The sequence below is a fragment of the Cucurbita pepo genome, chromosome 7 (assembly GCF_057944985.1).
Source record: "Cucurbita pepo subsp. pepo isolate OVF chromosome 7, ASM5794498v1, whole genome shotgun sequence".
Classification (NCBI taxonomy): domain Eukaryota; kingdom Viridiplantae; phylum Streptophyta; class Magnoliopsida; order Cucurbitales; family Cucurbitaceae; genus Cucurbita; species Cucurbita pepo.
The window spans coordinates 6,521,866-6,539,154 of NC_141804.1; the positions used below are offsets into that span (position 1 = coordinate 6,521,866).

At 38.4% G+C, this 17,289-nt stretch overlaps 1 protein-coding gene across 1 annotated transcript; it reads left to right on the forward strand.

Annotated features, from left to right (window-relative positions):
• Nucleotides 1–3,657: 3,657 nt before the first annotated feature.
• On the forward strand, nt 3,658–5,590 carry LOC147791875 (uncharacterized). The gene is made up of 2 exons (XM_087125700.1): nt 3,658–4,324; nt 4,554–5,590. The coding sequence occupies exons 1-2, from the start codon at nt 3,682–3,684 to the stop codon at nt 5,333–5,335; spliced, it is 1,425 nt and encodes a 474-aa protein (XP_086981826.1). The 5' UTR covers nt 3,658–3,681; the 3' UTR covers nt 5,336–5,590.
• The last annotated feature ends 11,699 nt before the right edge of the window (nt 5,591–17,289 follow it).

Here is a 17,289-nt window from a genome sequence, read left to right on the forward strand (position 1 = left end):
ATGAACATAACCCCGTGTCACGTTTTCATGCTTACATGTCATTCTCATTCTCATTTCTTTACATATCATACATATTCTTAGCGGGGTTATGTTTCATGCAATTTACCGTATTTCATGTCATACAATTCATGCAGTTACATTCAAATATTCATACAAACAAGTCATAATCGTTCAAGGGCCACACATCGCCACATGCATAACATATCACATCAACTAAGCAGCATACAGAACATACAGAACATACATTCACGTTCACATGATTTTGTACTTAAGCACATTAAACTAGCATACAATTTAATGACACGTGCATATCCACGGGCACGTGTCAACATACAGCAAATAACGCGTAACCTATGATGGGTGAGCCACTTACCTGGCTAGCTTAAGTCGTTGTCACGAATATATCTTTAATGAAAGTTTGATTCCATCCTTTGAAATCCGAGTCAACCTATATGAGCCCATGACATTAGTTTCGGGTTTGAACTCTACTACATTATTTCTCTAATTTACATTGGTCCAGTGTTAAAAGTCTTGAAATGTTATATATCTATAATTATACTTTTATTAACAATCTTATTTTTCATGGTTACTATTGTATAACAAAGTAGATACAGCTATTTCAAGTTATTCTGGGTTTTACTACTCTCTGTATTTACCCTGTGTTTTCATTCTGTTCCAAATTTCTAGTGATTATCTCTGTTTCCAATTCAAAAGTTTTCTTGGCCTTTCTATCTTTAATCTATTTATTTGGCTATGATAAAAAATTAATTTAATATTACTAATCTGACCTGATAAAAATTTAATCTAATATTACTAATATGACGTGATTTACTAGAATCGTACAAATGATTGACATTTAGTTTCTAACTCAAACCTAGATCATTGTAATAATTCAATGAAATCTAACTATAATGGGTTGTGATTTCTAAAAAAAAATTAGGATAAAAGAAAATGAAGATTTAAGATATACCTTATTGATCAGATATATCTTCACGTAAATCTCCTGTGAATCTCAACTAGGTAAAGATCATTCTCTTTTTTTTTTTTCTCAAGTAAATCTGACAATTATTGTTTTCCTTCTTTCTTTTTTGCAGTAACGGTTACTTTCTGGGGGTAAGGATGGGTTGAGGAGAGATAATTGTGGGAAGGGATGAGAAGTTAGTGGGGAGGAGGGGGAATTTTTTTTTTTTAAATTAATTAATTTATTATTATTATTATTTTAACTATTTTTATAATTATTTTTATTGGTTTTATTTCTTTATTTATTTTTTTTTGGCAGCCCATTATGTAATTGTAACATAAATGGCATTATGTAATTGTAACCTAAAGTAAATAAAAAAGTCTTAAAATTTAATGAAATACAATAATTTTAAATGGTAATAAACCCAAAATTTATAACATGAAACTTCATTCTTCTTCAACGTGGCATGAATTAAAATATCTTTTGATAATTTAAACAATATTTTCTTCACATCTTCATTGAAATATATTGTATAATTGATGTCTCTTGGTTCATATCATATATATCCTTAATGAAAGTTCGATTCCGTCCTTTAAAATCCAAGTCAACCTATGTGAGCGCATGACATTAGTTTCAAGTCAACCTAAAATTTTATTGATTCTAACTTATTTTCTATAACTTCCAATGCTAACAAAAAAAACATTTAAAAAAACATTTAAAAAAACATTCATCACAAATCTCATCATAGAGACATTTTGGTAATATCTTGCATCTTATGTAGCTCACTCGTCCATATTGCTCAACTCATATTCTAGTCAGGTATATTCTCTTTCTAAGTCTATATAAAACATAAAACAACATGCTCCTCAATCTAGGAGCATAACGATAATTTTTTTTCATAACATATCTACCATACATACTCATCTAAGTAATGCCCTTTCCATGTCCTTAACATGCAATTTCTAACATCTACTGACACGTGTCCTCCTTAAAGTTTCTAACATCTACCAACACGTGTCCTCTGCAACGCTTGACGCGCTTCTCTACCTCTCGCCTACACGTGTCATCAGTGCAACTACGATTTATCGTAAATTTCAGATTTCTCATCCATTTTAGATTATTTCTCATTTTCTTTGGATTTTTATAGATTTTCATTTAAAACTCGAATGAACTTTGTTTCTATAAAAATTTTGAGCTTGAATCCATCTTTACAAAGGTATTTTTCTCAGTTGAACCAGCCATATCAACCCAAAACTCGACCCCCATTAAGTTATTCTCAATTTTAATCCTTTTCCTGATTGGTCCTAATAAAAAAATTTATGATTTCAGAAACTAGACACTATAAGGGATATGTGAAAGAAAATTTGAAGTAATTCGGATACTGGAAGCTTGAGAACTGAGGTCCCAAACGTCGACGACAGGAAAAGTAGCTATCTCAAATAACCCACTAAATGAACTCTAAGGTTAAGTAGCTAAACCAAGTAACGGTGTAAATGACCATAATGCCGTAAGGGTCTTATCTTTGATTCATGAACTAAATGTCCTCCAAGGTGTATGAAACTTTGTAGCGTACCCTATTTTATGATGATTGATGATATGGTAAAGTTTGAAAGCTATTGGAAAAATTTTAGAGGCTAAACCAAGAATTAGGGGATAAAATGACTAAAATGCTCTTAGGACCTTTAAGGTACTTTCAAGGTCTAAACGCCCTTCAAATAACTTGCTTATTCTTATAAGGCCTATTCCTAACGACATAAAGGTATGTCCAATATTTCAAGTTGATTAGAGCAATTTTAAAACCTAAACTAAGTTAGGGCCTAAAAAACGCTTAAAGTGAATACCTCGAGTAATTCTTTCCAAAACTCAAAGACTCTTCTAGAATTATTTAAAGAACTCATTATTGCTTCATGACAATCTAAAATGACTCATGAATGTTACTAGGGATTAAGAATGCATGATACGACTTATGCTTTCAGAAATTACGAACCTTAGAAATTATATAATGTTTAAGATTGAGAATGAGGGAAAATATAAACAATCTCTAGAACTACCAAGGTAAGAAGAATGCTAGGTACCACTCAAGAATAAGAACCAAGGTCCTCAAACTTAGAAACTAAAGAAACTCCTAAGACCTTCACGGTAAAGCATGTTCATGACTCAGACTATGCTGCTTGAAAGGTATGAAGCCTTGAGCTTAAGCATTTAGACTATGCCGCTTGGAACGTAAGATTCTCTCAAATAATAATATACTATTAGTTTCGTAGAATAATACCCTAAGGAAGGTTTTATAGTCCATGTGTTTGTAGGTAAAGAGAAAAAGGTGCGGCAGTGGAGTAAGGAAAAAGACAGCAAATAAAACGTAACTTAGGAATACAAGTAAAGCATATTAAACTTGAATGCTTGGAAATGAAGTCACTTAGTTTGTTGCTCGAGAGGAGTCGTAGGTTTGTCAAGTCAACCCCATCTATATTCAAAGTTCACAGCTTTACCGAGTTGGAAAGTTACTAATTAATTTAATTTGGTTTAAAAACTATTTTTAATTTTTAACTTCCGTTGACTTTTGGGAAATTGACCCGGCAGCCCCATGTGAATTGTATATGAATTAAATGCCAAGTAAAGTCAATGATTGAAGGGAGTAAATTAAATGTGACCATAAAAAGGAGGCAGTTTCATTGATTTGCCACAACACAAATTTGAGGAATAAATCAGAAGCTTCCAATATGCCAAAAATCAGGACGCTCCTATTCTTGTTCTTTCTCTTCCTCTCAGCCGCCGTTGAGGCAAAACCAAAGCCTAAGAAAGTTAAATGTAAAGACAAGAAATTTCCTCAATGTTACAAATCTGAGCACTATTGCCCTGCTGATTGTCTTCGAACTTGTGTTGTTGATTGTTCCTCTTGCAAACCTGTTTGTACTCCGCCACCCCCTCCGCCCCCATCTCCTCCTCCGCCGCCACCAAAACCCGGCAAGCTCAAGTCTCCACCGCCTCCTCCTCCTCCGTACGTTTACTCGTCACCCCCGCCACCACCCCCATACATTTACTCATCACCCCCGCCACCACCCCGACACGTTTACTACTCTTCCCCTCCGCCGCCCCCATACATTTACTCTTCCCCTCCGCCGCCTCCTTTCATTTACTCTTCTCCACCGCCACCCGCTACAACGGAGCCTCCACCTCCAATTCCTCCAACTCCAACCCCTCCAACATCCCTTTCTCCACCGCCATCATCTGAGGCGTCCGGACAGAAGAAGGTTAGGTGCAAGAATAGGAGCTTTCCACATTGCTACGGGATGGAGTTGACTTGTCCAACTGATTGTCCCGGCCAATGTGAGGTTGATTGTGTTACTTGCAGCGCCGTTTGCAGTAAGTCTTCACTTTTTTTCTTTTTTTTTTTTTTAATTAATTTATTAATTTATTTATTTATTTTAAAGTCAAAGTTAGTCTATCAAAAAAATAAAAAAAAAATAAAAAAAAAAAATACTAACTAGACAATTAACCTATTTTCTTGTCAATAGGAACCACGAATTTCCACGGTCTGTACATATGTTTTTATTCTTAACTGTTTCTTTCTTTTTTTTTTACGTACCCACAGACTGTAACCGTCCCGGAGCAGTGTGCCAAGACCCAAGATTCATCGGAGGAGATGGAATCACCTTCTACTTCCATGGAAAAAAAGACAGAGATTTCTGCATCGTCACCGACTCCAACCTCCACATCAACGCCCACTTCATCGGTAGAAGAAACGTCGACATGAAGAGGGACTTCACTTGGGTCCAATCCCTTGGCATCCTCTTTGACTCCCACCAGCTCTTCATCGGCGCTAGAAAAACCTCAACGTGGGATGACGCCAACGACCGCCTCTCCCTCTCGTTCAACAACCAAACCATTGTCCTCTCAAACCGAGAGGGCGCCACCTGGAGTAATTCAACCATGTACGAGGGGATCACAATAACTAGAACACGCAACACGAATGCGGTTGAGATCAATGTACCTGGTAACTTCAAAATCAAAGCCGTTGTGGTTCCTATAACGGAAAAGGAATCGAGGATCCACAAGTATGGGATTACACAAGAGGATTGCTTTGCCCATTTGGATTTGAGCTTCAAGTTCTATGCTTTGAGTGGGAAAGTGAATGGGGTTTTGGGGCAGACTTATGGTAGCAACTACGTGAGCAGGGCCAAGATGGGAGTAGCAATGCCTGTTTTGGGGGGCGATAAGGAGTTTGCTTCTTCAGGTCCTTTTGCTACGGATTGTGCGGTTGCACGGTTCAATGGGCAGTTGGAAGGAAAAGACAGTTCCTTGGAGGTTACAGCCTATGACAATATGAGCTGTGGCAGTGACATGGAAGGTGAAGGAGTTGTTTGCAAACGATAGGTTTGATCTCAATTGCTGGATTCTTCATCAAACCAATAAACGTTATGCTAATTATACCATAAAAAGTAATTAAGAATAAAAGTGGAAACATGAAATGTGAAACCTTCTTTATTTTTTATTTCCTAATATCAAAATGAAGCCAAACAATTTGTTTTTGTTCTTTTAACTTTCTTCTTGTAATAGAATATATATTAACTTATATCATATTTTTTTCTCCAATACTCTTATGTTTAGCTTTGAGGGGAGGAATGTACAATATGATTGGAATGATGGTTATAATTTTTTTTTTTTTTTTTTTTTTTTTTTTTGTTTGGTATACTATCAATCATGACATCATATGATATAGCTCATACATCATCACACACTATCATACGGCATCATACGACACAGTTCATACATCATCATAATTCATACATCATCACATATTAACATACGACATCATACGACACAGTTCATACACATCCTATAATAACGTCACTTATTTGGTTAGCCTTAGTCGGAGTACTCCCTAATTTAATTAATGCTGCTCTCATTCTTCGAAAGCTACTCCAAAGATTATCGGGGTTCACTTTCTATCGACCGTTCGTCATCTTTTGTTAGTATTTCACATTTTAATTAATAATCCAATTAACAATATGAAATACGGCTCTAAAACAGTCTCAATAAAAATCGAATAACATACTTTCATTGTTTCTAAATTGGGTTGGGTAATAAAACTTAAAATAAAAATATGTCAATATTATTTCATGTTGCTTCGATGATTCGATCCAAATATTTTTAGTTAATATCATATTTAGTGGGTACAAATCATAATAATTTATGAGATCTTTTATTTTCCTTCTCTTCTCTCTGCTATTCTATTAAACTCCACTATTATACTTTGTTTAAAATATTGGAATTAGGAAGTTTGATAGATCTAATTTCAATTTTTGGAATATGCAATTTGAATAATATTTGTATCAGAAAGATGTTCACGAACCCTTGCTCAGGGTGAAGTCGGACTCCATTACAACAAAACAATGAAAGCTCAAGGATCGGCAGACTCTAAGGTTGATTTAACATTGTCCAAAAACGTAGCATTCAGCATCGTCGAGGAGAAGATGAAAAATCAAAGAAGAAGCAAAACCACCAATCTTGAGGTGATAATTATTTTGTAAATAGCCAAAGACGTTGGATGCTTTAATTTTGTGTGTGAACCGTCGGATTAAAGAATGAATTTAGGATTTGAAGGCATATTTTCATTAATTTTCAAGTAAGGAACTTTTCCAAAATTTCATATTTAAAAATCTTGGAAAAGTGTGTCTTAGTGAAAAAAAGTTTAGATAAATTATATAAGCTTTTGAAAAGAAATTGGAAAGAAAATATTATGAAAAAATGGGCAAATAGTCTTTTTTTCTATTTTTCTCGGGTTTAAGGATTTTTAATTTCTGACGAGAAAGAAGTTCAAGAATGGAAAAATGGTAAGGTTTTGACAAAATAATAACTAAGCCAAAAACATAAATAATTAGAGTTTGATGTGATATACGACTTTTAATCGCCTTAAAATAATCTTATAAATAGAAACTAGTCACAAATATTACCAATAATTAAACTTAGTAGGTAAAAAAATATTCTAACTATCTCAAAATAGACTATCTTTATTTAACCGTCCTTCCTATAATCAAATACTTATACTTATTCTTAAGAATTAGTTAATCTCAAACTCTCCAACTAAGTTTTCATGCCATTTATGAAATGCTTCTAATTTGAGAGGTTTTGTCAACAAGTTGATTTCACGTACCACAACAGGATAAATTAACAATTCCTTTTGTAAGATGTTTAAGAAACTAAAATCTTACTCTTACGTGCTTGGAACGTCCAGGTAAAACTAGATTTTTAGACAACTTAATAGTTGAAGTATTATCACACATTAACTTTGTTCATTCTGTTTGAGAATGACTAATCTCTTTGAGTATCCTACTCATTCAAACAGCTTGACATGCATAAGCACTAGCAGCAACAAACTCAACTTCTGTGGTGTATAAGGTGACTATAGGCTGCTTATGAGAAGACCAAGCTACTGGTTCTCCACTCATCATGTAACGACCCTAAATTTCAACATATCTAGAGTCGCCACTAATGTCTTATGCTCATCTATAAAGCAAAAATATAACTCTTACATGAACATCATTTATAATGTAAACTTCAAAAACGTTTAAAACAACTTCTTCTCTGAAAAACACAGCCATGGTCTTACGTGTTTAAATATGAAATACTGAAATTTAGAGAAAACAAAAACAAATACAAAAAAAATTTAAAACAACGAAATGCAAAACAGCCTATTTTAACTTAAGACTAGAAATTTAAATATGAATCTACCCTATGCACGTGCCACAGTCTCTGCTCGCGATGCCGCCGTCCTCCGTACAAGTGCACCTTGCCTTTACCTGAAAAACAATATGGCACACAGCCTGAGTATTTCGGTAAGTGACCCCACTATAGGGGCCATGCTAATGCAAACACATGAAATCATGATTTAGGGACCTACCTCTAATCATTTTAGGGGTGGCCTCCAGTCTCGGACAAATTGGATATGTAGTACTTCCCTACACACGACTCACACGTGTGAGTGTGAATTCCCAGGGCGCTCGCACACCCCCTGGACCCTCTGGTCAAGCTAATCTGTAGCGACGTCCGGAGGTCAGCAGAACCCTATAGTGTCATGTGCCTCATGAACACCCTCATCTGTGTGTATCCGCACCTGTGCGCATTCGCGCTCATCATATGGCGCGCGTCCGCACTAATCATCTCTAGGGGAAGTAGCCCTATGCTTATGAACATACAATATGCATGAGGCCCCTCTAAATCATCATAATGTCTCTTCTGACACAACCCTCTAGTCTCATCTCTTTGTTACTCTAGGTAACATATACTCGTGGATATTTATATTAATATCATTTTCACGCTCTTAGGGTTGTGTCCTATGTCGATCTAACGACATGATACAATATGACACCCATCATCATATAGCATGCTCAATATGGAAAACATCATCATATTAAGGTAAACGTCACGCAATCATCATACTCATCATATTGCCACAAAGTGCATCAAACATATCAAGTACGACATTCATCAAAATATATATATATTGAGCACATCATCAAGTACCGTAACCCACACATCATCATAACTCATACATCATCATAACTCATATACCGCATCGTACGACATAGTTCATACATCATCGTAACTCATACAATTTTTAGTCTATCATATAGTAAGGCCAATTACCTGGTTGGCCTTAGCCAAAGTATTCCCTAATTTAATTAAAGTAAGCTCCCGTTCCTCGAGAGCTGCTCCAAAGGTTGCTGGAGTTCGCTTCATATCCCACCATTCGTCACCTTTTGTTAGTATTTCACATTTTAATTAATAATTCAACTAACCATGTGAAATACGGCTCTAAAACAGTCTCAGTAAAAATTGAATTCCAAGTTTTCATTGTTTCTAATTTTCTAAAACTCAAATTGAAAATATGTCAATATTATTTCAGGTTGCTTTCAATCATTCAATCCAACTATGGTTTGTTATAATGTTATATTCTCTGGATACAAATAATAATAATTTTTCACATATTCCATTTTCTTCTCTTCTGTTTACGACTTTGTTTCTCTTCTCTCTGTATTTTTTTTTTTCCTTCCTACAAATGATTATGCATTATAAAACAAATTTCAATCAATTTTGTTCTCCTCTCTTTCCTAATATGACTATCGAATTAACAGAAAGTCATTCTCAATCTATTCTGTTTTCTCTCTTTCCTAAAAGCTACTATCATTTTCTTCTCTTTCCTAAAAACTATTATCATTAACGTAAGCCATTTTCAATCTATTCTGTTTTCTTCTCTTTCCCAAATGACTATCCAATCAAAGAAATGATTTTCAATCCATTCTAATTTTCCTTCGTAAAACTAACTATGCACCAATCAACTAAAAATGATGATCCAATTTAAATGCAATTAACAAAGCCATTTTTCAATCCATTTTGATTTTCGATATCCAAAAATCTAAATAATTGAAAAACAGATCTAAGATAACTTTTCTATCTCCTGCAAAAGATAAAAGAAGAGGAGATCTAACTTACCCATAAATTTTCTATCTCTTTTCCTTCCTATCAAATCTGCTTGTAATGAAGGTCATTTCCAATCTTTCTTTTGTTTCTTTCTGTTTTTCCCTTCCCAAAATCTGCCATTTTTTTTTTGTTTCTATTATGTTTCTTTTTTTTGCAGATCATTTTGCAGTGGGAGGTGTTGGGGAGATATTTGGAGTCTATAATTTACTTTTTTTTTTTTAATTATTATTTACTTACTATGATTATTATTTTTTTTTTCAGGTCGTTACATTATCTACCCTAAAAAGAACTTTCGTCCTCGAAAGTCTCAAACTCTTGTACTAGCTCGGGGTATTTTTCTCTTATTTCGTCCTCACTCTCCCATGTGGCTTCCTCGCTGTGGTGATTCCGCCACAGTACCTTAACGAACGTAATGTTCCTGTTGCGTAAGGTTTTTCTTCGTAGCTCAAATCTTCATTGAGTTGAAGTGGTTTTTCTTCGTAGCTCAAATCTTCATTGAGTTGAAGTGGTTTGTAGTCTATTACGTGGATAGGGTCCATAATGATTTTCTTTTCTTTCTTAAAAATCATGAATCTATCATTTTTTTTATTTTGTTTGAGTAATTCATATTTTCAATTAAATTTCATTTTCTTTTCCTTTTAATTCTAATTTTATTCCAATTTAATTCTATTATCATATTTTCTATTGATTTATTATTTCTAAATGATTTCTTTCTTTTTTTTTTTTTTTAAATATCTGTATTTCTTTGTCTCTTATTTTTCTCTCTGTTTTCTAAATCTGGTTATTTCTCTTTTTTTTTCTTTTAATCTTTCTGTATTTCTTTCTCTTTTATTTTTCTCCCAATTTTGGTATTTTTAGATCTAAATATTTGCAACCATTAATATCATTGGAAGAAAGCAAAAAAAAAAATAATAATAATAATAATAATAATAAAAGAAAAGAAAATCTGACTGGCATCTCTTATTTTTACCAAGTGTGAGAAATTGGTTGAATATTTCAGGGGAGAGAGTGGTGTGAGAGTTTGACAGAAAGATAGATTAGTTGATGTGGGAATTGATGGGAGGGGAGTAAGATTCGGATTATCTTGTTGATGGAATATAAGACAAGAACATTGTTTAAGATTCGAATCACTCTACAAGCAAGATCGATCATGTCTAGCTTGAATGATTCTTATTGATCAAATATCTCAACGTTCTTGTTGATCAAATATCTCAACGCAAGAACACTTGTTTGAGATTCGACTCACTCCACAAGCAAGATTAATCATGTCGAGCTTGAATGATTCTGCATGCAACCTAAACTACATAGAATTGCAAAGAAACTTAGTCATTAGTCCTTGGCTAAAGAAAGCACGAATGCTTTTTTTACTACATTTTCTAAGTCTACTTACAAATACAACATACATGGCTGGCTTTATATAGCCTCAAAATTAAACTATTAAAGCATTCCAAGAGTTAATAACATTCATACTTAATGACCATAATTAATCATTATGTAATTGTAACCTAAAATAAATAAAGTCTTAAAATACATTAATCAAATACAATAACTCTAAACTACTCTAAATTGTAATCCACCCAAAGTTTATAACATTAAACTTCATTCTTCTTCAGGGTGGCATGAATTGAAATATCTTTTGATAACTTCAACAATATTTTCTTCACATCTTCATTGAAGCATATTATATGATTGATGTCTCTTGGTTCATATCATTAGTTGTTATTATTATTATTTTTCTATTTATTTTTTTATTTTCCAATCGTGTTAGGGATATTTGTCCATTTTTTACGTCCTCGTTGTGTTATGGAATCCGATGTTTATTTATATTTTATTCAATGGATATAATAGTAAATGGCTATGTAGGTTTGAACAATTATATATATTCTACTTTTTGTATTCTTTGTATCTGTACATGACAAAAATTGTAACGGAACCGAAAAAAAAAAAAAAATGATGGTCGTCGGCAGAGCCGAAAACTCCGGCGAACGCCGGAGTTTTCGCTCACACACGACCCACAAAGGGCGGCCGAGGGCTGGGATGCCACAAAATCGCGTCCCCGACCTTCAGCCACCCTGAAAGAACCTGCAAAGAAACGAAAACGGTAAGAAAAAAGATGAGAGTACAGAAAACCGACGAAACTCCGGCGAAGCCGAACCGTACGAATCGACGTCGAAAACCCCCATTTCACACCACAAAAGTAATCCCAGAACCCTTTACACACATCAGGAGTAGGTTCTACGCGAATCCAGTACGCTGAACACCGTCGGCAAGGAAGACGGAACGGTAGACTTTCGAGCTTCTCCAGATCCGGGAGTGCGAGGCCCTTACCAACGAAATCGGTACCAAAAACAGGGTTAGGGTGAAGGATAAGCTCGGGAACAGGAAAAAAAGAGGGAAAAAGGACGTCGGGACGACGTTGTCGAAGAGAGAGAGGGACCGCCGGAAAATCGCGCAGGCAGTCGGGCGAAGAGGACGAAGTCCGACCCGCGATCTGGATCCGGAAACCCGAACCGAACCCCGTACCTTCGGTCAGCCCAGAACCCACGTTACCCGCAGCCCAAACACCCGACCTTCAATCGCGAGCCGGCCCATCAACCCACGGCCCGTCACCCGCGAGCCGGCCCATCACCGCGCAGCCCGTCACCTGCGTTCGGTCCGAGACCCGCGAGCGGCCCGTTAACCCGCGCCTCGACCCGAGACGCCTGCACACGCGTCGCTCTCGGATTGTGCCACGTGTCACGTCTGCAGCGCGGCTACTCTCGGTTCAAGCGGCTTCATCGGCTCGGTGGTGGCTCGGCAGCTCCGGCGGCTTATTGGGCTCGGGAAACCTGTTTCCAGCCCGTTTGACACCGTTCCGACCCTCCCGGACCTGGTTTCGGCCCTGTTTAAGGTAAAAGGGAACATTTTAAGGTCGTATTTCACAAATTCCAGTTGGGAATTTATTCTTATTTGTGAAATACTAACGGAAGTGACTCATGAACCAATAGGAACCAACCACCAACGGAAGCGTAGAACGTCCACGAGGAGCTAGGAGCTTACGTTATATTCTAGGGAGTACTTCGGCTAAGGCCTACCAAGTAAGTGGCTCACCCGTTGTAGGTTACGCGTTAATTGCTGTATGTTGGCACGTGCCCGTGGTTATGCACGTGCCATTAAATTGTATGCTAGCTTAATGTGCTTAAGTACGAAATCATGTGAACGTGAATGTATGTTGTTTATGCTGCTTAGTTGATGTGATATGAATGCATGTGACGATGTGTGACCCTTGTATTATTATGGCTTGTTGTATGAGTATTGAAATGTAACTGAATGAATTGTATGACATGAAATACGGTAAATTGCATGATACATAACCCCGCTAGGAATATGTATGATATGTAACGAAATAAGAATGAGAATGACATGTAAGCATGAAAACGTGACACGGGGTTATGTTCATTAAATGATGACTGTAGGACTAGTGGGACCTCATGCATATTGTGTGATCATGCATTTGGGGGGATACCCCTATCCCATCACGAGGGTACGGACGCATACATCCAAATGGCAGGACCACGATCATTATGCCCTGCATAGCGCTGCCGTGACGGTTTTAGTTTTAACGGGTCCCGGTGGGCCCCCAGAGCATGCCCCCCGGCTAGGGACAGTGGCCCGACGGTGTGCGAACTAGCTGGTGAGCCCATACTCGCACGTATGGGCTGCGTGTAGAGTATATGGTACACGTCCACGATTACCTGTTAGGATTACACTGTAGGGAAAACGAAACGAAACGATAGGTCCCATCATTTCATTGATGTGTTTGTCGCATAACCCCGATAGGGGGTCACTTACTGAGTATTCTAGAAATACTCAAGTCTCGTGCTACTTTACTTTTGCAGATAAGGGCAAGGCACCCATGTGACAACGACGACGACATCGTACCCCCCAGGATCGTGGCACATGCATAGGGTAGTTGGTTGTTCTTTTTCCATTTCGTAGTCTAGGCCGAATTTGGTTGCATCATTAATATAGGTTAGTATAGGATGAAATGTATTTTCATAATAAACCTTAGGGTAGAATAAAATATGCATTTTTGGTTTCTGTTTCTTTTCCTTTCTTTCAATTTTCTCTTTTTCCCTTGTAACCATTTTTCTCTGAGGTAATAAAAGGCGAGTGCGAGTCGCATTAATGAACAGGGCCCATTAAATGTATATTCCGCATTTCAAAGTATAGTAATGACCTTAGATTAGACAGGTAAAATATTAGGGTCGTTACAGTTGGTATCAGAGCTTTAGGTTATAGATCTTGTAGACTAGCCTACAGAGTAGGCTTGGCATGTTCCACGGTCCAATTACCGATGCCCCGTCGTTGCCAGGTACACCTTATGTAGAATGAGGAATTATGACATGTGTGATATATTTAATGTGGTTGGCTTTAAATGATGCATGACATGTTACTGTATGAAAAAAAAAATGTTGATGTTATCTGATGTGGATGTGATTTGATGTAATGCATGTCTTTATGGTATGATATTTATGTTTTTCTTTTATATATATGTATACATATGAATTATATGGTAGGATGTAGGGAATGTTGTAAATCATAAACTTAGCTAGAATCCTTTTCTTGGTTTCTAGAACCATGCCGCACAGAGGACGTAGAAGAGGTAGGAGAGGAAGAGGACGACCTCTCGTTAGGAGAGGAGGAAGAGGAGACGCCGATAGAAGCTCTTCCCAAGAGGGGTCGACTACCGGCCCATATGCGTTTGTACCACCTCCTGAATACGCACCTCCCCCCCAAACCGTACCATCCCCTGAATATGCACCTCCCCCACAAGCAGTACCCCCTCCTGAATACGCATCACCCCCTCACGCTGCACCACAGGCCGGGTTAGACCCCGCCACAAGGTTATTGTTGGAATCCCTCCAAAAAACAATGCAAACTATGCTAGACACACAACAGGCCACGTTGTTGGCTACGCAACAAGTCGCGGCAATGGCCACGCAACCAGCCAATGCGATGGCCACGCAACCAGCCAACGCGGTGGCCACGCAACCAGCCAACGTGGTGGCCCCGCAACCGGTGGATGCGGTAGCTATCCAACCGGTGAACAACCCGCACCCGGATAGGGGCGCGAATTGGTTAAAGGATTTCAGGCGGTATAACCCCCATCCTTTTGTCGGTTCAAAGGAAGATCCCACAACGGCTCAGATGTGGATCGCAAACATGGAAACGACCTTTGAATCAATGAGATGCCCTGATGAACATAAGGTGGCATGTGCGACATACGTGTTACAAAAGGATGCAGAAGTGTGGTGGTCGGATAATAAACAGAGCATCAACCCGGGTGGGGGAATTACAACATGGGAGACCTTTAAGGAAGCCTTTCTAAAATACTATTATCCAAAGGAAACCCGTATAAAGAAACAGCAAGAGTTTAACCACTTAACCCAAGGTGATCGCACGGTGGATCAGTACGAGCAGGACTTCATGAGATTAAGAAGGTTTGCACCGTCTTTAGCCGACACTGAAGAGAAACAGACAGAAAAATTTGTGTTAGGATTGAATCCGAAAACCCGCCGCATGTTAGAGGCCTTTAACCCAAAAACCTATGAAGAGGCCCTAAGGACGGCCAAGGCCCTAGAGGAACCCCAAGAGGAAAAGAAAACAGAGCCAACAGTCGCCACAGGGAGGAAACGCCCTGTCGAGGTCGATACCACAGAATTCCAACCACCGTCCCAAAGGCCTCGATATCAGAGTAGGCCACCTGCTCCACCTCCAATAGGCCGATACCTAGCAATGGAGAAGCCCCTGTGCCGTAACTGTGGAAAGCAACATGTTGGGAGATGTTTGGCGGGCTCAGGTATGTGTTATATCTGTGGTCATGCAGGTCATGTGGCCAGAACTTGCCCTACAAAGAGCCCGGAAATTCCAAGGGAACCCCTTAGAGAACCGGTCATCCGAGAGCCCACCTTACAAACCCGTCCACAGACCAAGGCATATGTAACGACCAGTGAAGAGGCGGGAACATCTGGCACCGTGGTGACAGGTACGCTTTCTATACTAGGACACTTTGCGTTGATATTGTTTGATTCTGGTTCTACCCATTCCTTTGTTGCTTTACCATTTGTTAAACAAGCAGGGTTCGTAATAGAACCCTTAATGCATGCGTTGTCGGTCGGTACCCCGGCAGGGGTAGACCTAGTTACGAAAGATAGAGTAAGGGACGAACAAGTGGTAATAGCTGGACAAACCATCCACGTAGACTTAAAGGTAGTGGATATGACGGATTTTGACGTCATACTAGGAATGGACTAGTTAGCAGAAAACTTTGCTACCATAGACTGCCATAAGAAGGAGGTGATATTCACACCTCCTAACGGACTTACCTTTAAGTTTAAAGGAACCTCCACAGGTACCACCCCAAAAATAATATCGATGATGAAAGCGAGACGCCTGATACAACAAGGGGGGTGGGCGTTTCTAGCCTATGCAGTAAATACAAAAGGAAAGGAAAAACCCATAGATACAATACCGGTAGTAAACGAATTTATGGATGGCTTTCCGGAGGACCTCCCGGGAATTCCTCCATCGCGAGAGGTAGACTTTGGAATAGATCTAGAACCAGGAACGGGACCCATCTCTAAGGCCCCATACCGCATGGCACCAGCAGAACTAAAAGAGCTTAAAACACAACTGCAAGACCTGCTAGATAAGGGCTTCATTCGACCTAGCGTGTCCCCTTGGGGTGCGCCAGTGTTGTTTGTTAAAAAGAAAGACGCTCAATGCGTTTATGCATTGATTATAGGGAATTAAACAAGAGGACGGTAAAGCACAAATACCCGTTACCCCGTATTGAGGACCTATTTGATCAACTACGTGGGGCGACAGTGTTTTCTAAAATAGATCTTCGATCAGGATACCATCAAATTAAGATTAAAAATGAAGACATACCGAAAACAGCCTTTCGAACCAGATATGGCCACTACGAGTTTGTGGTGATGTCTTTTGGTCTCACTAATGCCCCAGCGGTATTTATGGAACTAATGAACCGAGTATTTAAGGAGTGCCTAGACTTGTTTGTGATCGTGTTCATAGACGATATCCTGATATACTCGAAAACGGACCTAGAACACCAAGAACACCTTCGCAAAGCCTTAACTATCCTAAGAGAGAACAAGTTGTATGCCAAATTCACCAAGTGTGAATTTTGGCTACGACAGGTTTCGTTTCTGGGGCACGTAGTGTCTAAAGACGGAATCTTCGTAGATCCCAATAAGATAGAAGCGGTCACGAAATGGAAACGCCCAACAACGGTCACCGAGATACGAAGTTTCTTGGGATTGGCGGGTTATTATCGAAGGTTTGTCCAGGACTTCGCTAGAATAGCCACGCCTCTCACCCAATTAACAAAAAAAGGTGTACCTTTTGTTTGGGATGATACTTGTGAGGCCAGCTTTCAAGAACTAAAACAACGACTAGTATCCGCCCCAGTGCTCACAGTTCCAGAAAGTTCTGTGGGATACGCGATTTACAGTGACGCATCCAAAAAGGGATTAGGTTGTGTACTGATGCAACATGGCAAGGTTGTTGCGTATGCGTCACGCCAACTAAAAGATTACGAGAAAAACTATCCTACACATGATTTTTGGAGCTGGCAGCAGTAGTGTTCGCGTTAAAAATTTGGCGACACTACCTGTATGGCGAAAAGACCCAGATCTACACGGACCACAAAAGCCTAAAATATTTGTTCACCCAAAAAGAATTGAACATGCGACAACGTAGATGGTTAGAGCTGGTAAAAGATTACGACATAGACATCTAGTACCACCCTGGAAAAGCAAACGTAGTCGCTGATGCACTGAGTC